Below are 23,270 nucleotides of genomic sequence, written 5' to 3' on the forward strand. Positions count from 1 at the left end.
TTTGTTGCCAGGGGTTTAGATATTAACGGCTATATTTTCAGTTATTTTGAAGGGAAAATAAATTAACTATTATATAAGATGCACACAGATTACTTTTCATTGTGCCAAAGTGTAATTTTGTGTTGTCCTATGAAAAGGTATACTTAAATATCTGCAGAAATGCGAGGGGTGTACTCACTTTTGTGATACACTGTACATAAAATCCATCCATCCATTTTCTATACCGCGCCTGACGAATGACAACTGTTCACCTGATTTGCTAGATAATCACAGAAAAGAAACAGAACTGTTCATGACAACATTCACTGAGTGCAAATGGGACCAACACTATCTTCATGGGAGTCAAAAGAGTGAGCTACGGGTGTGATTTTTTAATTCATGGTCAGTAGTCAGCACACCTGACTGCCACAGTGACAGCAATGTGACAGTGATGGTTCTGTTCCTGCAAGATGGAGTAAAACTCTAACACCTCCAAGCTCCGAGTTTGGAGGTGTTAGAGCTTTAAACCTTTAAAGTGAAGTTTGGAGCTTTAAAGCTCCAAGAGAATGGACGCCGTGTGATCAACTCAATTTTGAGTGGGCATCTCAAAGTCGAGAACTTAGCCACCAAGAATTCTTCCTTTGGGACTACCTGAAGGGCCGAGTGTATGCGGGGAGACCCCCAACCATTAGTGAGCTGAAGGAAGACATCAGGGAAGACCAATTCCTCGGTCTGTTTGGAAGGTCTTTTACAACTTTGTAAAGCTCCTCCACCGAGCCGAAGAGTGGTCATCTTGAGCACATGCTCAAGATTCTAGAATAGAGAGGCCACTGACTATCAGTTTTTAATATGAAGATCTAAAAAAATTAACGAGTTATAGCTGCAGTCTCTTTTTATTCAGACAAAAAAAGCAAGAAGTGATGCTGATTATCCCACCACCCCCCTCCCCCGTTTAGCCTGTTTTGCTCATTTATTGTTACCTATTTAATATTTTTATGTCAACTGTGTGTCTGGAAAGTCCTTCGGGATCATGTGGTGATTTGGATCTATATAAATAAACTTGACGATAAAAGTTTTTATTGCTTTACTCAGTAAACAAGTTTTGTTAAATGGAATCCAAAACATGACCTGAATCAGAATAGAATTCCACTCCAGGCCATGGAGTGGCAGTATAAAATACTTTTGCTGCTTTTTGTGACGTCATTGCAAGGCGCGAATTCCCTGCTTCAAACTCAAAGTCACACTAGCGCAAATAGTAAATATAATTACACGCAAAGCTACCATCAAATATTTAAGTTTGAAAGGTGCCCTTTCAGGTAAGATGTCATAAACCTTGGTGGTATTAGTTAAGCATGTTGTCGTGTTATACCGGCTTGAACCACAGTTGAAATGCAGAATGACGGGCTTTATTTGCTAACAACATTAGCCGTCGTTAATAACATAACCAACCTGTTTATGACACTTTGTAGAACTACTTACCGGAATATGTTTTTCTCAAACGTCTTCGTGTGCAGCGACAATGGATACCAGCGCTTTCGACGCCGATAACTCTGTTAGTTGCCGACTGTCCTCCGTCATCCCTGATATCTGCAAGACTGAAGACTGCTGCCTGGGCATCGACGAGGCAGGCAGGGGACCGGTGCTTGGTATGATGGATGTCTTAAATCCTAGTTTATAGGGCAAGGGAGTATTTGTTTGGTAATATAAAACCAAACAAACAAAAACATAACCCCATAAAGAATTGGCGTCCGCATACGTGGACGGTAATGCAATTACAGCTTTAAAATGTGTTACTTTGAGATATCTGGGTTAAAAAAATAAAATAAATAAATAAAATTCAATTGAGCAGGATTTTTTTTTTCAAAACATATGAGCAAATTGGAACAAAGGTATAATGTTCACTTAAAATAAATACAAAATTAACAAAATATTCCAAATAAAATCAAATAAATGCAGTTGTTTAGGTGAGCCTAAACCCACAGCCACAGCTCCACATTATTACATCACAACAAAAATAATTATTTTCCATTAAACATATATGTATGACTCGTATCATTTTGACATTACTGTATACACACACACTGTTTCTCAACAAAGACAGTTGTCAGAGAGAAAAAAAAAAATGTTTTAACACCGCTAGACACACTATACACACTGGAGTTAACTCTCGTAGCTCCTGGGAAACATTCTTGACAGTGTTTACTAGTGATGGGACAAAATGGGCCGAGGTTCCGAAGCTTGTGTCGAGAAATGGGAGGGGCCTTTCCGCGAGGCGCGCGTCATTTCGGCAAAACCCGGAAGTGGTGATGTGGGAAGCCTCGCCGGCCGGCTGATTCCCATGAACACATCGTAAGTGATCCGACGTTTGGTGCGCATTGCAAACACAGTATAGACTAGACTACGGTATAAATTGGTTGCAAAATGCAATGGCGATCGCCTGTTATCTCACATTTTGAGGATTTTCGGCTCCTGTACTTGTTGTTACACTTGTGCCGTGCGCAACAGTGCAACCAGTCCAATCTTTTTTCGAGCCTTGTCCTTTGCTTGTGATGGAACCTGCATGAAAAAAGCGATCCTCCCCTGTATGGGAACATTTTGATTTGATTGCTTTCAATAAGGTAAGGGAGAAAAACTACATTAATGTAAATGTGACATTGCAGCTTTTCGCCTGTTCTTGTGTCTAACTTTTGTTATTACACAGGTGAAGTGTCTGTTGTGTGCAAGGGAACTTGTATACAACAATAACACCTCGTCTATGTTGAGGCATTATAGAGCCTTTCATGAGAGCAAGTAGAGCCATGAAACTGGGCCAAGCTTAGGTAAGCAAAATTACACAGATACATAAACAATTTTAAGATACGCTTTAAATACTGCATTACTAACATAACCTTCATTGATTTCTGATTGCAAGAGAGCAAAGATGTAGATGAAGCCTTGGTCAACATGGTCATTGAGGACTGTCAGCCCTTCACTATTGTGGAGGACAAGGGGTTCAGAAAGTTTGTTACAGCTTTGAACCCTATCTATGTTCTTCCCACAAGGAAGGTATGTATGTGAACACATGAAGTATTTCTTCTCATTTCCCCATAGTGGCAATTCCAATAGTTTTATATTGTTCCCTTTTAGGCTTTGAAAGCTATGGTGGACGACAGGTATAAGCTGGCCAAAGAAAACGCCAAAGAAATGGTGTCAAAGGCTTTTGCAGTTAGCCTTACAGCAGATATGTGGACATCCATGAACACAGACTCATATCTAGCTGTGACCTGCCATTTTATTGATGGACAAACATCATTGCACAGTATTGTTTTGGGGGTAGAACATTTCCCCGAGACACATACTGCTGAAAATCTTGCTCGAGCAAAAACTGTACTCATGTCTGACTGGAGCATCACTGACAAAGTTACCTGCCTTGTAACCGATGGTGCAGCAAATATGGGTGCCTGTGTGAGGAAGCTGCATATGCGACACACAGTTTGTGTGGCGCACACTTTGAATCTCCTCATAAAAAAGGCCCTTGCCCAAAACTCTGTGCTGAGTGAAATTAGGGAGAAGTCCCGACAAACAGTAGGCTACTTCAAGAGCAGCAGTACTGCAAAGGTGAGTTTCATTTATATCTTCTAAATTCAATGTAGTTGAAAGTTGCTGCTCCAGTGACACTTGAATTTGTCACTTTACTGCAGGAGCGGCTGAAACAGGTGCAAGAGCAAATGGGCCAGCCAGCACTAAAGCTAATACAAGAAGTTGAGACGAGATGGAACAGCACCTTTTTAATGCTTCAACGAATTTATGACCTGAGGGAACCAGTTGGAGCAGCGTTGGCAGGCCTGCGCACAGATATGACTTCAATTTCCTCACAAGAGTACTCAATTGTTGCCGAAAGTCTGAAGGTACTCGCCCCTTTTAATGATGCCACAGTAGAGCTGATCAAAGGTCATTCCACTTTTAGCAATGTTACACTATGCATTGGAACAGCAGCAACTGGGACCTCTTCAAACTCCAGATACAACAGCAATGGCTGAAAATCTGACAAGACCGTTAAGAGAGAAGCTCAACACATTTCAATCTATGAGCATCATGTCACTCACAACACTACTTGATCCACGATTTAAAAAGATAGTTTTTTTTTTCAGCCCCAACAAAGCATCTGATGCAGAAAAAAGACTCGCCGCAGAATGTGATGCTGTCATGAGAAAATACAACTCAACCTCCACTTCTTCACATGCGCACACATCAGAAGCAGCTCAGCCGGTGTGCCAAGGTAATAGTACACATTACTTGTGTTGCTGTACAACTTGTATGTCACTGACAGCCTGTTGTCTATCAAAGGGAGCAAACTGTGGCAACGCTTGGATGAGACAGTTCAGAGGACCAGGGCCCCAAACACCCTAGATGATGCAACCCTGGAGGTCCAAAAGTACCTATCTGAACCAAATATCAACAGAATGAACAATCCATTAGTGTACTGGGAGGCATAAAAGAATACCGACCCAAATTTATATAAACTATAAACATTTCTCTGCACCCCAGCTTCATCTGTGCCTTGTAAAAGAATATTTTCTAAAGCTGGTGACATATTGTCCAAAAAAAGAAACCGTTTAAAACCAGCCACTGTGGAAAAGCTATTATTTCTAAATAAAAATGAATACAAAATTATCCTTAGCACTTGTTGTATTATGTTCACATACTAAATTACTAACACAAGCACATTCATATCTTTGTCTTAAGAAAATAGCCATTGAATTCTTAACAATGTTGACCTCTTTGGCTTCTAGACCACTTGCTGGCGCCATAGAGTAAATGAAACACCATGAAGCTTTGCTACATGTGCAAACCAATTGGCTGCAAAGCTTCATTGCTTCATGAGGCTTCATTTGGCCATCACTAGTGTTTACTAACCTTTTGTATAAATGCGAAATCATATTGGAGGTAATGCCTCCTCGGCAGCCACCCTCCGCAAACATGTTTTACAAGTCTGTTGGCCCTCCTCCTCTAAGTCGCGGCCGTCTGTAACTTTTCTGTAGCTGAATAATCCCATACCAGCGATTTCGTTTTCTTCAATTGGGGAAAAAGTTCAGGAGTTTCACCTCCACCCGCATCGTGTAGTACAGCTGACTCACTGACACTGAGCAACAACCGGTGAGGGATGGTTGAGCCTTACAACTGCAAGCGAGGGATTTCTCCATACATTTTTGGAACATAAAAAATAGCTATACCGTGGGGACGGTATGATGGAAATTTTCTGCGGTTTTGAAACCTTGACGTTTTCTTACCACAGTATACAGTACCTTGAATATTAGGGATTTACCGAAAGCAAAATTCTTTGCTGCAGACGAAAACCGAATATTGGGAACACTTGGCCGGAAACCGGAAAGGACGAATAATACACATGTATACAATTATTTTTTTATTGCATCTTAAAAAAAACAAAACATTATTTCCCGATTAATGCCATATGCCTTTTTTATTTTATTTAATTTTTTAACGATCAGGCGGAAATAAAATATGGTCCGTTCTTACAAGTACACAAACATATTCCAAAACGTTCTACGACCCCTGAGGCGCATCATTGTATCACACTGAATAAACAGTTGAGTCATTGCATCTATTTTTATTTTTTCAGGTCCAATGGTTTATGGAATATGCTTCTGTCCTATTTCAAAAAAGGATGATCTTAAGACCTTGAAAGTTGCAGGTAATTATCTCTATTACTGTCTTTCTCAAGTACAGGAGAGAGTATGTACTTATTTACTAGCACCAATTTACCTAAAAGGTTATTTCAAGCTACTTTACATATGAAGCAGGCCCTACCATGAAAATGTGAACATTATTCCTACATTCAAAATGTATTTGTGTAAGGTCTAGAGGCTTGGAAATTGTTGACTGTAGTAAGTGACCTTGTTTTACTCTTGTGTGCTCAAGTCATAAGAAAAATATATGCTTACAATATGGCACCAATGCACTGCCTTTCCTCTGTTGTCAAGTTGAGTGTTACATTGGTTTAATATTAGAACTGAGTAAGCTTGTACTTAAGCCAAGTTAAATAATTGCTCAAACATCGCCTGTCCAGCCATTAAAAAAAATCTATGGTTTGATGGTTTTACCCTAGAGCAGATCATATGTATTTTTAGTTTTAATGTGAATACATTCCCCCCGCATTACAGAACAAATTGTGTTTGATCTTATACACTAGTCCACTGTACTAACTCAGCGACCAAGGCACTTATACTCCATGTTTGAATATATTCCTCTCTAGATTCCAAAACTCTGTCAGAGACAGAAAGGGAGAATTTATTCCAAAAACTGGACGATTCCAAAGGTTTTGTGGGATGGGCTCTGCGTATTCTCTCTCCTAACACTATCTCCACCAGTATGTTACAGAGGTATTGTTGCCAAATGTAGTATGTTTACTTGTTATGGGAACATCCATGCTACAACAGTTTGTCTGCTTTTTCAGGACAAAATGCAACCTTAACACCCTGTCACATGACACAGCCATTGGTTTAGTTCAGTTTGCGTTGGACAGTGGCGTACAGGTCAAAGAGGTATTTCATTTCACAGTGGTTAACTGCACTTTAACCCTATATAAGTTTCTAAATGTTACTCGAAACATGACATGTATCATTTATCATTTTATACAGTGCCCTCCATAATAATTGGCACCCCTGGTTAAGATGTGTTTTTTAGCTTTTAATATTTTTTTTTATATTCAAATAATATGGGACCTTAATGGAAAAAAAAGAGAAAAATCCAGCCTTCAATACAAGTGCATTTATTCAGTGGGGAAAAAATCCCACATAAAGAAATAATTATTTGACATCAAATAATGTGTGTCACAATTATTGGCACCCCTGGTGTTAATACTTTGTACAACCCCCTTTTGCCAACAAAACAAGGTCTGGGGACTGAGATGGCCATGGGAGGAGCTTGATTTTGTGTCTGATTAACCATTTCTGTGTAGATTTGGCCATATGTTTAGGGTCATTGTCTTGCTGAAAGACCCAGTGATGACCCATCTTCAGCTTTTGGGCAGAGGGCAAAAGATTTTGATTTAAAATGTCCTGGTATTTCAAAGCATTCATGATGCCATGCACCCTGACAAGGTTCCCAGGGCCTTTGGAAGCGAAACAGCCTCACAGCATCACTGACCCACCCCCATACTTCACAGTGGGTATGAGGTGCTGTCTACACGCCAACAAGCTGTTTGGGAGGCATGCACGGAGAAAACCTTGCCTCACTCACAATCATAAACGCAAACTTTTGGAGTTCGCCAAGCAGTATTGGGGCTTCAACTGCGACTGTGTGCTTTGGTCAGATGAGACGAAGATTGAGTTTTTTTGGCAACAAACACTCTAAGTGGGTCTGGCGTGCCACAAAAGATGCGCATGCTGAAAAGCACCTCATACCCACTGTGAAGTATGGGGGTGGGTCAGTGATGCTGTGGGGCTGTTTCGCTTCCAAAGGCCCTGGGAACCTTGTTAGGGTGCATGGCATCATGAATGCTTTGAAATACCAGGACATTTTAAATCAAAATCTGTTGCCCTCTGCCCCAAAGCTGAAGATGGGTCGTCACTGGGTCTTTCAGCAAGACAATGACCCTAAACATATGGCCAAATCTACACAGAAATGGTTCACCAGACACAAAATCAAGCTCTTCCCATGGTCATCTCAGTCCCCAGACCTTGTTTGGTTGGCAAAAGGGGGTTGTACTAAGTATTAACACCAGGGGTGCTAATAATTGTGACACACATTATTTGATGTCAAATAATCATTTCTTTATGTGGGATTTTTTCCCCACTGAATAAATGCACTTGTATTGAAGGTGGGATTTTTCTCTTTTTTTTTCCCATTAAGGTCCCATATTATTTGAATTAAAAAAAATATTAGAAGCTAAAAAAAAACATCTTAACCAGGGGTGCCAAAAATTATGGAGGGCACTGTAAATATAACAGTTTTATCCCAGTCGGTGCCAAAATATTATTTTGTTGCTTTAGCTATTGCTCTCCTTCTTTGTAGGTGTTTGTAGACACAGTTGGGCCTGCCGAAAAGTATGAGGAGAAGCTCTCCAAGCTTTTCCCAGGCATTGATATCACAGTGAGGCCAAAAGCCGACTCCCTTTTCCCCATTGTCAGTGCAGCCAGTATCTGTGCGAAGGTCAGTCCTCCTAGGCAGCAGTACATTGTAACACCATGTTATTTTAGTCTTGTTTGACACCAGGTCCCCATTGCTTGTTTGATCACACTCCATTCTGTCGACATTCTGGGGAAAAAATATTTAAATCATTCTATAATGACTAAATAGAATTAATGTTAAAAAACCTTATAGAAATTTATATATTTATAGAAATACAAAAAAATATTTCATTTTCCGATTGCGACCTAAAGCTTAATGCAAGTATACATTGGAATACGCCATTGAAGCGCTAACAAAAAAACTAACGTCAATTCGCCTTTTTTTAACTCTCGAATAAATGTGAAACACAAACACCGCCGCATTTCTTGTCATGAACAATATAACAATCCTTAGGAATATGCTCTTTGTGCAAGGCCAAAAGCAATAACCGCCAACTGCAGAAAAATATATAAAAGTAAAAAACAGAGACGTCTTCCACTAATGTAATAATGCTGGCGCCTTTCTGCGAACTGTTGTCTCTCAGTGGCCAAGGTGCGCATGTATTTAAGGTTGTTGTTTTTCTTAAGCAATTTCCTCAACACTGCATTTACAACCCCTAGCAAAAAGTATGGAATCACCAGTCTCGGACGAGCACTCATTCAGACATTTTATCATGTAGAACAAACTCAGATAAAAATCTTGAAAAAAATAATGAATTAGTTAAAAAAAAAAAACACTAAAATAAAGGTAAAAAAACATTGTGGTGGTTAGTAAATGTTAACTTGTAGAGCAAGTGCAGGGAAAATATATATGGAATCACTCCATTCTGAGGAAAAAATATGGAATCATGAGAAACAAACAAAGAAATAACAATCAAAGCATTTCTAGTATTTAGTAGCACCACCCTCAGTCTAGAGGCATGAACTTGATTAGCATTCTTCATCAATTTGGTGCCAACTCTCTTTGATTGCAGTTGCCAGATCATTCTTGCAGGTCGGAGCCTTGATGTGGACCATTTTTTTCAATTTCCACCACAGGTTATCAATAGGGTTGAGTTCTGGGCTATTTGCAGGCCATGAAATTGACTGGATGAGTCTTTCTCCATTATAGCAGTTTAGCTCTGTGGCATGATGCATTGTCATCTTGGAAAATGACATATTTTCAATTGAAGGGTTAAGAATGCTGTCTAAAATTTCAATGTAAACTTGTGCATTTATTGAAAATTTAACCACAGCCATCTCCCCAGTGCTTTTGCCTGACATGCAGCTCCATATCATCAACGACTGAGAGAATTTTGATGTCTTCTTCAGGCAGTAATCATTGTACAGGGTGACCCAAAAAAATGTTTACACTGCCATAATACAACTTAAATGCCATGTTTATTCAGCTTAGAATTAGAATTTAATCACAAATTATACATTATTGTAAAGAACATGTACAGTACACTCTATTTTTCAATGTGTCCTCCCTTAAGTGTCACAACAGCCTCCAGGCGCCTGCGGAACGCTTGACAGGTCTTCTTTATGTAGGATGCTGTCATCTTTTCCCAAGATCTAACAATGGACCTCTCCAAGGCTGCCACAGAAGTTTGTGGCTTCTTACAGGCACTGTCCTCCACAGTTGCCCATATGCTATAATCCAGGGGATTGAGATCTGGACTCTGGGGTGGCCACATATCACCTCGTCAATCAACTTTTTGGTCCGCACTGATCGGCACTCCCAGACCCAGGTTTTCGTGAGGCTGTTCCAGTATCTTTCAGCTTCTTTTTAACTTTGTAGACTGCACATCCGGATATTCTCAGATTTGCTGCAATCTCAGTAGGTGTCAGACCGGCACGCAGCAATTCAGGTACAGCTAAAGTTTTCTTCATTTTCAGCAGAAGCACAGGAATTGTAGAGATGAGAGATTACCAGCTGCATTGAGTGACCTTAATGAATCACTTAAGCATGACAACCTATTTAGATATGTTTCAATGGCTGTTAAACAAGCAGTCAACTGAGTGTAAACTTTTTGTGGGTCACCCTGTAAATCTCACTGGAACAGCACCAAACAAAAGTTCCAGCATCATCACCTTGTCCAATGCAGACTCTTGACTCTTGACAATGCAGATTCTTGACTTTTGCGTTAAAAGAAATGATAATGTTACAGTAAATAAAATTCACCAGAGTGTCTTTATTATCTCTGAATGGGCTGAAAAATTCCTGAGAAGAATCAAGATGAAATGATGAGAAAAAAAATGTGATACTTTTTTTGGGGTCAGATCGTCCAGCCATAGTTATAGATATTATTGTCTTGTCTAAATTTCTTCATCAGGTGGCTAGAGATCATGTTGTGAAAAACTGGAACTTTGCTGAGGACCTAGGAGATGTGGATACTGAATACGGTTCCGGATACCCGAATGGTAAAGAATGGCACCTCTGATGTTTTATGTTATTGTACTGCTGAAGGTTTTTTTTTTTTTTTTTTTTTTTTTGCAAAACATTGTTGTACTCATAGATCCAAAGACCAAAGCATGGCTCCTGAAGTACTTGGACCCAGTGTTTGGCTACCCTCAGTTTGTGCGCTTTAGCTGGAGCACGGCCCAAACTTTAATTGACAGCAAGGCTGTGACTGTCCACTGGTAAGTGTTCTAAAAATTGTCTGATTCAAGTAGGCATACACTTTTTTTCATAATTTCAAATAGTTCCCATGTGTCTTAATAACATGTCTACTAAAGGTGCACTGATCATTTAGTCAATTGATCAGGGCCGATTTTATATATTTTGATTGATCACAAAAAATATAACTTTTCCGTCGATCATATCTTGAGTCAGTTAGCTACCTTAGCCCGCTAGCATTTCGGCGCTGACATTTGTGAACATTATTATGAGCTTAATGTATAAGTACGCTTGTTGAGTATTTTCATACTTTCCGACTCCAACATAATATTTCTGATTATTACACCTGCTGCTTGTTGTCAAATTAATATGCGAAGGAGTGGAATTCGTATTGATGTTCTACAGTATATCAGGGTTCACTAAATCCGGACCTCGGTGCCACTTTTCCTGTTGTGTTTTCCATGTCTCCCTTCTCCAACACACCTGAATCAAAATAATCAGGATCATTATCAGGCTTCTGGAGAGGTTGCTGATGACATAATCATTTGATTCAGGTGTGTTAGGGGAGAGACACGTGGAAAACACGGCAGGAAAAGTGGCACCGAGGTCCGGATTTAGTGAACCATGTTCTATATCGACACGATGTAGCAATTGTTTAGTGTAGGGATGTCACGATCACATTTTTGCACCTTAATTGGGGTCACCTAATTTTCCCGACTTTATACCGGGAAGAAAAATTGTTAAAAAAGAAAGAAAGAAAAAGTTCCAAACATGTCAATGTCCTACAGAGCTGCCTTCATAATTTGAAATATTTTTAAACAACAGTAGTGTAGAAAAATGCGCGTCTTTATGAAATGCTTCATTGAGTGAGTCGACTCAAATCCACTCATGCTGCTGAGAACAGCCTCTCACCTACACAAGGAGTTGCCACAGCACACTTATGCAAGTTTAATGATGATTGACACGTGTGCATTTGATCATAGAGCTTCCAAGCTTCTCTGGCAAGATCAAATCTACAAATTTGTCAATCATCGTTAACTTTAACAAACAAACTGGACATTTTGGCTGCACTGCTTAGCAGGAGGGAGGATGAGAGGCTGTGGCGCTGTATGAGCATGAAGAAGAAAAACATACATATGGCGGAAAACACTCGGGTGACTTGAAGTTCCGCTCTGAGACCCCCAATTTGGCCAAATTTCAAAATTGTGCGATATGCATTGGAAAGCTTAGAATCTCAATTTTCTGGGGGAACAAAAATTTTGAACAGGAGGGCATTTTTAAAAGAAACATTTTTTTGAAACAGAGAAACCCTATCTGGAGGTGAGAGCACGCGAGAGCAGAATTAAAGACACCATGACTTTAACAAGATATTATCGGGCACTTACCTTGTTTCGATCCAAAAACTCCATGTAGTATGTACAGTGGGGAGAACAAGTATTTGATACATCAAATACTTGTTCTCCCCACTGTATCACTGACTGTCAAGACCCAGCTGTGAATGGCCACAGCTGGATTTTTGGGGGGATTTTATGGGTGAAACATGGTAATATAACAAGGGTTGCCATGCAGAAAAACGCAGGCATTAAGGAGTGGTCGAGATGTTCTTTTTCATATATTTACCCTTTTACACTTTTTTTTTTTTTTCAATTTTTTTCATTTTTTTCTTTGTTTGGATCCATTATTTATCATCTAACATATCACAGAAAATGCAACAGTAACACAAAAAATACAATTAAAAGGTAGGTATCCGTGACTTTTTTACAGACACCATTTTTTTCATTGTGGCGTAATTTGTTTAAAAGTTTAAAATATGCGAGTGAATAATTTTTTAAAGTCTTTTTTTTTTTTTTTTTTTTAAACGAAATATTAGACATCAATGAATTATTCCAAGCTAAAACTGAGACATTTTGTACAATATATATAATTAATTACTTTTGTTTTATGGCAGGGTTGAAACAAAAGCGGTTACGCGACATCTGTAAACGGGGGTTTCCAGGGTAAAACGGAGAATTTAAAAATAGTTTGGGTGCTTAATGCGCCATGAATCTGCTATGGCAGCATAGACATATTGTTCTATCAAACACAACAGTTGTTTTGGCTTAAAATACAGCAGCTCCTTTTAAAGAGGAGTGCAAGTGCAGAAACTGCTTTTTCAGTCTTGTCTGTGTTTTCCGCCATATATATATATTAGTGCTGTCAAACGATTAAAAAATTTAATCTAGTTAATCATATGTCAATTGTGTGATTAATCATGATTAATCACATTTCCCTCAGGATGAATAAAGTTGCTCTTCAGGAAAAAAAATCTAGGAAAATAATATAATTGATTTAAAATTTGTTTTAAGATGAAATGTATGATGTGTGAATGAATTAATAATTGACCAAATAGAGTTTTAAAATTTTATTTAACAACTCAGCTCATATAAAATAAAAAATAAAATAAATTGTCTGTATTATACAGCAAAGAGTTTTAACAGATTAAAGTGCCTCAGACTAACAATGTGGCTCAAGTGCCGTTTGGCATATTACCCAAAATTGACTCCCAATTTAAAAAGCAGACAAGCACAATACAGTAACAATAGCTAGTATTTCAAAAAATATGTAAACAACTTGTCTGTTAAATTCAACATTTGAAAACAAATAAATGCAGCACTTGCAGTTTTACACTATATGGCCTGAAAGCTGTGTGAGATTAAAAAAAAAAAAAAAAAATTCACACACTTAACTGAAAAACATTACACTAAACCAGTGGTCTCAAACCGGTCCTCAAAGGGCCGCAGGGGGTACTGGATTTCATTCCAACCAAACGAGACAAATACCTTTTCACCAATCTGGTTTCTTACAAGTGTAATCAGTTGATTGCAATCAGGTGCTGCTTATGTTAGTAGAAACCTCATTGGTTGAACTGTTTGTGCTGGATCTGTTGGAACAAAAACCAGGACCCACTGCGGCCCTTTGTGGAGTCGGTTTGAGACCGCTGCACTAAACTGTGTGTAAAGGTGTTTAGAAACACTGCTTAAGTTAGCCATACTCTTATTTTTATTTTTTTTTAACCAACTTCTCAGGCAAACTAGCTTGTTGACATTTTCAGACAACAGAGCAGATCTTTTCTTTTGAACAATGTACCCTGTCAAAGAATATAGTCTCGCGCAAGGAGGCAGGTGTGACCAGATACTTTTTTTGCAAGGTGGGCCAGCTTACTGTGGGCACTATTGTGCGCAGACCACCACTGTAGTGGACATGAGTCCATGCTGGCACTGCCTTGTACCTGTCTAGTGGTTTGTCATTGGTTGTTGTTGTTTGTTGTCATTGGATTTTCAAGGCCCTCGTCTTCGACTATGTTAATGGGTCTACACTCTACAGTCTCTGGCTACCCATGTAGCGATAGCAGTAGTCAACCTACTTGGTTTCTTTTTGTTGGCAAGTCCGAGTCCGCACTCTGCCAGAGAAGCTTGATGACTGCGGCTTGTTCCTGCAGTGTTAGCGTCATTGCTAACACTAGCGAAGATGTGCCTTGCCCGAAGGTGGTACTTTAGGCTGGTTGAGCTTCGATCGAAGGACAGTTCATCACAGCAGTATGTGCACACAACTTTGGTTTTATCCAGGTTTCCATTAGGCAGCTTTTTAAAACGGAATTTGGTCATCATCCTCACTCATTGAGGCTGGCTGCATTATGTCCTGCATTGCCGCGCGGAGAATGTAAACATCAGCGTGTGGGACTACGGGAGGCAGTTGTGGCCAAACTTAGTGTGAGCGGTAAATTGCGTTATTTTTTTTTTTAAATCGTTAATATTTCCAGATTAATCATGGTCGTTAACGCATTATTGTTGACAGGCCTAATACATATATATATATATATATAAATTTTTTTTTTTTTTTTTTTAAATTAAAACCCGATCCTTTTCACCTGATTTGAATCCTCTGAAAAATTTCCAATCACGTGATCGGATTGGGACATCCCTAGTTTTGCGAACCGATTACTCTGACTTAAGTGAGTGAATTCATTCAGATAATACCTGTTTAGGAAGGTGTACGTTGGGTTTACATTCAAACTTTTCCAGCATTAAGATTCGAAAAAAGACTTAATAGACCTCAATAGTTCTCTTCTCCAGAAAATGAGTTCGTCAATTTCCTCAAACCTCATGATTTTCCTTTGTTAAACAAATGCCCAGCCCTCCCAGTTCAAATATATTGCACGACTTTCATTGTCAATGGCAGCCAATGAGTTAAAAAGTCAGTTGAATGTGTCCAGACAGTCTTTACATTCGGAGACGTAAAGCATATGATTTATTGACCTGAAAAAGACAATTTACTGTGTCCTTCCCCTTGGTGTTAAACAGTAGTCCATAAAATGAGCAGGAATATGTACTGTGTAGCCAAAGTAAATTTAAATACAAAAACTTGCTGGGTGTTCCCATGCCAATAAAGGAAAGCAAAAATCCTTTATAAATTAGCTTTGGTTTGCATTGAAACAAGTATATACGCCTAATGTGTGAAAACCGCAGTAGCTTTGATTTCTGGCGTACAATTGATACACAAAACATATGACCTGAGGAGACGAGTGCTTATCACAGTGTGAAAAATCCCACTATATTTGTTCAATGTGTCCTCAGGGATGATGACGAGGAAGACGGTGAGAAGGCGGCGCAGCGGCTTGCCAACAGGTCCATGCTGTCCTATTTCAGTGCGCCAGGTGGCGTCAATAAACAAACCCAGAAACACCGCTTCTTCTCAGAGCGGAAGTTGAAGAGTATTGACACTCTATGAGGACTGGCTGTGAGTTGTTTCTACACACATAAGCAGCAGTGAAAGGACGCCGTTGTTGGAAAGTCTTTATTTGTTCAATTTATACCTGTTTTACTTATAGAATGTATTTTATAAAATATATCAAGGGCTGTTGTTTGAACATGAGTGGGAGAAAAGGATGAGTCAGGTTTTCAAAAGGTATTTTAATCCTGATTGTGCTCTCTAGTCGAAGTATGAAGAACCACATTTGTTTTGCTAAAAACCTAGTTTCACATGGCTGAAATTCACATTAGTGCACCAATTAAAAGACATGAAAAATCCCTGAAATCCCTTATGTTGCATGGTATGGTGTGGTATGAAAATAGGTTGCCAAGACATACAATAAAATTACATGGTCGTGCACAATAAGAGTTCATTGTCGGATACATTGCTTCAGTTAGGGCCTAAACTGACCCAGCAAATAGGAAGCAGGTTCATAATTTAAGGAAATATAGATAAGCATTTATAGCCAGCTTCCGGCCTTTATGTGTTACACACATCACATTATTATATTTACAAGTGAACATTAGGCAAATTTTAAAGATGAGTCATGAAGACATACGGTTCACTTCTTTGCTAGGTGTAAAGGCCTTGCGCTAGTCTTGAGATGGATGCCAAAATTTGCAGAAATCCCATGCAGTTGCTCTTCTGAAGTGACATCTGCTCTCATGTCCACAGTAGCCAAAGGTAGACACCATATGTATGATCATAACGCATCAAATCACAAACTTTACAAGTCACTGTCCACCTGCAGCCCACGGTCAGTTTTCTTTGGCCTTGTGCCTAGACTCCTGGATCTTTTTCCCACAGTTCATAGCCAGAGTGGACACTGCAAAGGAGGAAAGGATGATAATGGAGCTCCCCACAAAATGAGACGAAGCACCTCTGGTGGTCGCTCTCAAGGCTTTCTTGGAGAATGATTCCCGGTCGAAGGCTGCAGTGGCGGTCTGGGAAGAGGCTTCCATGGCTGGGTCAACTTCACAAGCTTGTGTTAGACACCTGGTGCGAGGCAGGAGGACAACGCCTTGCTGGCTTTAATGTGTTGAGTCCTGTCTGATTCATCTCCTGATCCCTTCCTGTACGTCCTTTTATAACCTTCTGTCCCACACATCTCAACCCTCTTAAGAGGGCAGTTCTTCTCCTGCGTCAATGGGATTAAAAATAGTTAGCATGCCCATTGAGGACTAAGGGGGCGATCTATTTCAGCTCAAGACTGTCTGCCCTAATGCCATTAGATCAGCCTATCAATGTCCAACCCCGTAGCTAGTGGAGATGTCATAACCAGTATGTTCAGCCAATGGGAGGCCAGATATCAATCACAAGGACAGGGTATTTATCAGTTTATGTTCATTGAGCAGATACACATTTTTACAGTGAGCAAAATATGTTGCTTCCCATTTGTTTCATACAAAATTTTGCAAGAATTTTCTAAATCAGAAATATTGGAAATGGAACAAATTGTTTTGATGCTTATTTGGCGTGGTGCCGAATGTGCAGTTGGAAGACTTATTATATTATGGCCTGCCCTTGACAACAATGGATGCCCAATTGATTTTAATTGGACTCGCTGCGCATGCTCATGTTTCACTACCATTGTGTTCGCTGTCAGACCTCCTAGTAAAAATGGATTGGACGTCTAGAGCTGTCAGTTACGGCCAATGAGTGAACACTATTGGACTGAGACGTGTATAGTGTTTTCTTACAGTAAAATAAGTAAAATTTGTTGTTCATGTTCTTCATTTAACACTCACTCTGGCTTTCTTTGAAAATCAAAGTCCTCTCACATAAAGACAGCAGTTCCAAGTTTTTAGCATTTTTAGAGGTGTATTATTTTTTTGTTTGAACTCAAAATTGTACTATTTTGTATGTTTATATATGATGATTTACCAAAGCATACGCAATGCTCTTTTTTGAAGCAAATCTAGCATCTTTCACCCTTTATAGAACAAGTGACTATTTTTAATTATTAGAGGAAAAACACAAAACTAACCTTAAAAATACCTGGTGTGCACTTATGTGGTCACGTAGGCCACAATATTAACATTTGGTGTACAAGTGTGGCCTACATGACTCAAAATGTGATATCCACATATATGGAAGTCAGGTTATACAGAAATCATATATAAATATTATTCAGTATTTTCAATAACATCAAAATGGATAAAAACAATACACTCTGCTTATTGCCTCCATTTGCGCTCTTTTTCTTTTTTTGATAGTATTTAGCTAGTATTTAACTTACCATTGACAACAGTAGACGCCATTTAATTAAACTGAGAAGATATGCTGTGAATTCTCATCTTTCAATGCAATTGGCTGCCAGAATTTCTCAGTCAAAATGACAAGCGCCGTCCATGGCAGCCTAAAATGAGTGTCTTATTAGGGGTTAAAAACAATCATATATTCAAACAAGGGAGAGCAACAAAATTCAAGGATCACAAGAGGTGAAGTTAGCAGGGTAGAAATGCAAGCTGGCATCTTGTTTGTGTTGGCATTGGTCAGCATTAGGGAATGATTCACTTTGGATTGTTTGTAAACTTGTAATGTTTGTCCATCCTAGAGAAGAAAAAACACAAGGCTCACTAAAATAACAAATGATACCAGAATTTGCCAAAATTAATACAAACAAGCCTCAAGTTTTCTTTGAGACTAGCTAAGATTTGAACAGTTGTGAGTCACCAGCTGTACATATAGACACAAAAATAAAATACGCAGAGAAGAAAAGTTTAAACACTGGCTGTGGCTTCTGTGAACTATGGAGGATTATGTTTTGACCTGGGATGGTTCACTGCATCCAGTCTTTAAATCTGTGTTTAAATCTCTAGTCTAACAAGACATTCTGGAGTGAATTATGTTTGCTGCCCGGTTTTACGCTTGTCCTCTCAACAGGATAAAAACAATAAACAATGCTAAAATTACCCAGAAAAAGAATCAAACATTGGAATATTCTGAAAGTTGCCATGTTGGAACTTCAATCTAAATACTGGGTGTTCCAAAATGGTTGACCCCATTCTAAATGCCCATATCTCGGAAACTGCTTGATGGATCTTAATGAAACTAAATACATTTTATGTTGAAGGTTATATGTTTTATTGCTTAAATTTATAAAGAAAAGTACAAATATTTGTGTTGGTTATATAACAGATTTTCAGAAATGTTCAATATGAGCGCTGCCTGTGACTCTGCACACATCGAGACAGTATTCGAGGTCGTACTAAACTCGCTGAAATTTCTTGAAATTTTTGGTGCGAAGTCCTAATTTGTTTTGTAGTTGGTGCCTTCTTTGCAAAATTTGTGAAGAAGGCATGCTGTACTGTATTCGGTGAGTGAGTCCGAGCATACTCTAACAAGCAAAATGCCTTCTCTTTTGAAGTGAAGGGCATTTCTTAACCTGAAAAGATAGAAATGTCAAACGTTATACACAAAAACTTGAAACGTTTCTATAAAAGCTGTGAAAATTTGAGGTCATTCCAACAAAAATTGTCAAAATTATTGGCCTACGAAATGGGGTCAAACATTTTGGAACACCCTGTATTTAGTTGAACGTCAGATGATACATGCAGTCAGGACCTTAAAATCATTATAAAATACCAATCAATAGAAACTCGAGCGTTATTGCCATTGTTCGATTGGCTCAAAATATGTAAACAAAAAGTAGCCCTGGAAAAACTAAATTGATATATTTTATATGTTATATAATACATACTGGTTTGCACTATTTTGATTTCAACAATAAATTCTGGTGCAATATCGACACTTTTCCCATAATTTCAGTTGCAGTTGTTCTTATTTTTCACACAATGGTTATTTGGAAAACCTTGACATTGTTACATTTAGCAGTATCAAAGCATCTAGTGGGGCATCACAATACAGTTAGTCATTATATGTTAAGTCCACGATCGCATATGCTGTATCAGTATCGGTTTGATGTGGGTATCAGATTTTTGGAGTTGGACAACATCGGTTAAAAAGTCATTATCCGACAACTGGTTATGGTCCTAATAACTCTCTAAAGCATTATTATTATTATTATTAAATTTATAGTATTTCAGTGAGTGCCATATAAAGAGTTCATGCCCTTTATTTTTTTTATTGTGCAAAAGGAGCTCCAGTTTTGCGAAAAAATCATCCGTAGTTACGGCGGTTTGAGGAAAGTAATGTACTGTACAGTATGTTACACAGTAACAGCTGGAGCAATTCTGCAACAGGAAGGCATTACAAAATCCTATACTGTTGATTATGTCACTTGTTCAATGGGGTATCAATTTACAGTTTGTTTTTTTTCTTGTAATTTCAATCTATGGTTTCCAATGGTTGACAGAAAATCTCATCAAACCAGAAGCATTGATTCCAACTACCCATGGAATACTGCCTTTTTATAGAAGCAACAAATACCTGATAGGTGAGGTCAAGCAGTGTCAGCAGGTCTGTAATCCCTCAGTTTGTCACACACACACACACAGTCCTAGTTTCTTTTCAGGGAGTCTCTTCAACTACACTAATTGGATTGTGCTGGTTCTTCTACAATTGACACAGAAAGCCTTCATGAAAGACTGCGCGTGTGCTGGTGACTCACGCAAGGCTAAAGGAGAAGTTATTTATTCCATCAAGTTATATCACCCGATTTCAAAAGATTCCACCAATAACCATATCGTAAATGACGTTTGAGTGAGCATCCAGCATGTTGGTTCATTTTTATAGTGGGGCTATGCTGTATTCTCCTACCACATGGTGTCCCCATTGTACCGAAATGAACTGGGCTGTGGACTATTATTAAAACCAGTTGAAAAACAGAAGGGCACTATTCTGATTTTGCCAAAGGAAAGTATGCCACATAGGAAGGCATAAATATAATATCCATTTCCCCCTTTCCATATAAATTCCAAAAACCCTTTGTACTCCATGATGTATTTCCTCATGATTGTCACCTTGAGACTTCTGAACACACTTCTGTATGTGAACTGTAATCCCGCATCCATCATAGAATAGAAAGCCTTTACTGTCATTGTACAGAGTACAAAAAGATTTAAAGTTTTGCCATAACATGCACAACATAAAACAGATGCAAAAGTACAATAAAGCTAATCTAAAAACACAGGTTCCAGTGTACACAAATTGGTAATAGAGTAAGTGACCACCAGCAAAGTGGTAATGTTGTGATGATATAAAAGTTTATATGAAAAATGCAGTACTCAGACTGGGAGGCATATGGCTGACTTGATATGATAGTACAAATGACAGTTTGTGCATAGCTCTTGATGTAATTGCAAATAAAATGTTGTTATGTACCTGTCCAAATATTGCATATGCAGTACTCAAATTGAGACCGTCGTCTGAGAACATATTACTTATTGACATGCATGTGACAATGCTGTGGCATTAGCAGTGCAAACTTGAGTATGGTGACAGCTTTTGGAAAGAAACTGTCCCTCGGTCTGTTTGTTTTGGGTGTTGTGGCCCTGTAATGCCTACCAGAGGGCAGAAGATTCAAGAGGCGGAAGCTGGGGTGTTGAAGTACATAAGTAAAATATTTGGACATATGCCGGTAATATTGCAAAAGGTTAAGATGTTTATTTTGGAGCATATGGGGTAAACAATAACAGGCATGAAAATCTCTCACCTTTCGGCGAAATTCGCCGTTTTGAAGTCAAAAAGGGCGACCTACGTGAATTGCGTAGATTCGAGGAGAAATTCTTTTTGGGAGGAGGGGGGGGGTCGGGAGGTTTTATTTAATTATTATTATCATCATGTGATTAACTTATTACGTAAACTGAGCACTTAAGAACACAGTCAGCAAATCCTTCTAGATGCTTCGCTGACGAGAACCAATCATCGGCCCAAGCTGCGTTCCATTATTCCAAACGCGCGCACTCCTTACGTGTGTACATGGAGTGCTCGGAGAGCCTTCGGTTGCATTGCAAAGCTAAAAAGCAGGCCTTATCCACATCGGGGCAGACCAGAGCGCAGCATACACACTTGCCTGTATTTGCCAGCAGATTGAATTTGGTGAGTAATGGTTTCAATCGTTTTCACGTTTTGCGATATAAAAAAGTTACTGCCATTCGTTGCAGCTTGCGTTGAACACTGCCAGAGCTAGCCAAATCTCCCATGAAAAAAAAATAGCTCCCGTTAAATTGGCGTCAAGCTTGTGTATTTAACGGTAATATAAACGAAGAAACACACTGTTGAGTCAAATTAAGCGGCATTCTCTCGGATGGAGGGGGCGCCTCACATCGCTCCCGTCGTCCGCCGGAGACGCGTTATTTTCGGCTTGGATTTGAGCTGACGGCCGGTGTCGGCACAACAGCGGCCCGACGAGTGGTGGGAATGAGTCCTGCTTCTTAAAGCTTTTCAGAAATACAGGGATCCCTCGTTTTTCGCGGTTAATGGGGACCAGAACCCGCCGCAATAAGTGAAAACCGCGAAGTAGCGCCCCCCCCCCCCCCCCCCCATTTTTTTGTGCGTGTTCAATGCATTTATTCAGATTTTACATTGGAAAAAAGATACATTTATATATAAGACATGTTTTTTCACTTTTTTCACCTAAGTATCATTTATAAATGGTTTTCAAGCACTTCAAAATGTAAGAATTATGATAAGTTTTAAACATGTTACTGCCCCACCGAATTATTTTTAAACAAGAATAAAGTAGTTAGAAAATGCTTGGCTTTATTAAAAGCTTCATCGTGAGTCTACTCAAACCCTCTCAGGCTTTGGTAAACGGTGATTGGCACATGTGCAAAGTTTTTCTTTTTATATATATTTTTTTGTTTGAAGCAACTTATTTGATTGAATAATAAAGACACAAATGTCCTAGCCAAAATGTGGCCCAAACGCAAAACATTACTTAAATGGAAACATTTGTTTCAATCAAGAAAAATAGTTTTCAAATGCTTTTTTTGTCTCAAATTTATTATTGCAATCAAAAACTTTTTTTTTTATTGAAGCTACTTTTTGGGATTAAAAGTATATACTGTATTTTGATTGAAGCAACTTTGTTTTTGATAGAAGTAACTTTGTTTTTTGATTGAATAATAAAAACACAAATCTAACTCCATCGTTATTGAGTGAGAAAGAAATTAAGAAAGCTTTAAAACTAAAAGCCACCGGGGAGTCTGTTTGTTTTTTTAAATATTTATATTTCATTACATAGACATGCGTCGTAGGGAAGGGAGATTGAGGGATAAAAAAAAAAAAGGAGTTAGATGAGGCTGCTAAAGGCAGTGGATACCTCATCAGCTGGGTGAATAGCAGACCTGGTAAGAACAAGTTTGCAAGGATAGTCGGGTATTAAATCCAATTATAAACACAATTACAATGTTATTTTTCTATAAGATTTTTATGTCATTACTTTATTAATCATTAGGTGCTAGAGTTGTTAAGTATGGATAATAATGAAATAATAGTTTTAAGAAAACTGTGCTGTTGGTGGCTCAGTGACCATCTGATGTGGTTTGTTCTCAGATGAACAAGTTGAGGAAGGAAGTTTTGATGCAGAGGTTGAAGGAAGAAAAGAGGCAGACTGACTGAGTCACAGCCAGAAAGTGTTGATGACAGTTTTGATTTCTATTCACTGTTGCCCCCTCCCAATTAAAGTATGTCACAGTCGCAGCCAATTATTATCTAAAGCTGGTTAAAATTGAAGTTATGTTGTTTTAAGGTGTATTAAATACTTGTTCATGTGCCCCTTTTGATCTACGAGCACCTACCCCTCCACCGGTCTCTGCATGGCCCTGCTGAAACACAGTGTGGGTCGACAGAGCTCAATATTTTGTTGGGGTATACAATACAGTGTACTG

The 23,270-nt window shown here is 38.8% G+C and overlaps 1 protein-coding gene across 2 annotated transcripts; it reads left to right on the forward strand.

Annotated features, from left to right (window-relative positions):
- The first annotated feature begins 1,155 nt into the window (after nt 1-1,155).
- On the forward strand, nt 1,156-17,283 carry rnaseh2a (ribonuclease H2, subunit A). Of its 2 annotated transcripts, none has more exons than XM_057842506.1 (9): nt 1,156-1,295; nt 1,449-1,625; nt 5,600-5,671; nt 6,233-6,359; nt 6,434-6,521; nt 7,993-8,130; nt 10,403-10,490; nt 10,586-10,709; nt 15,300-17,283. In XM_057842506.1, exons 2-9 carry the CDS (start codon nt 1,499-1,501, stop codon nt 15,451-15,453), a joined length of 918 nt encoding a protein of 305 aa, XP_057698489.1. In that variant the 5' UTR covers nt 1,156-1,295; nt 1,449-1,498; the 3' UTR covers nt 15,454-17,283. The 2 variants fall into 2 exon arrangements, with proteins under 2 accessions (XP_057698489.1, XP_057698488.1); XM_057842505.1 differs by having other exon boundaries at nt 1,184-1,295; nt 1,494-1,625; nt 15,300-17,282.
- The last annotated feature ends 5,987 nt before the right edge of the window (nt 17,284-23,270 follow it).

The sequence above is a fragment of the Corythoichthys intestinalis genome, chromosome 8 (genome assembly GCF_030265065.1).
Source record: "Corythoichthys intestinalis isolate RoL2023-P3 chromosome 8, ASM3026506v1, whole genome shotgun sequence".
NCBI lineage: Eukaryota > Metazoa > Chordata > Actinopteri > Syngnathiformes > Syngnathidae > Corythoichthys > Corythoichthys intestinalis.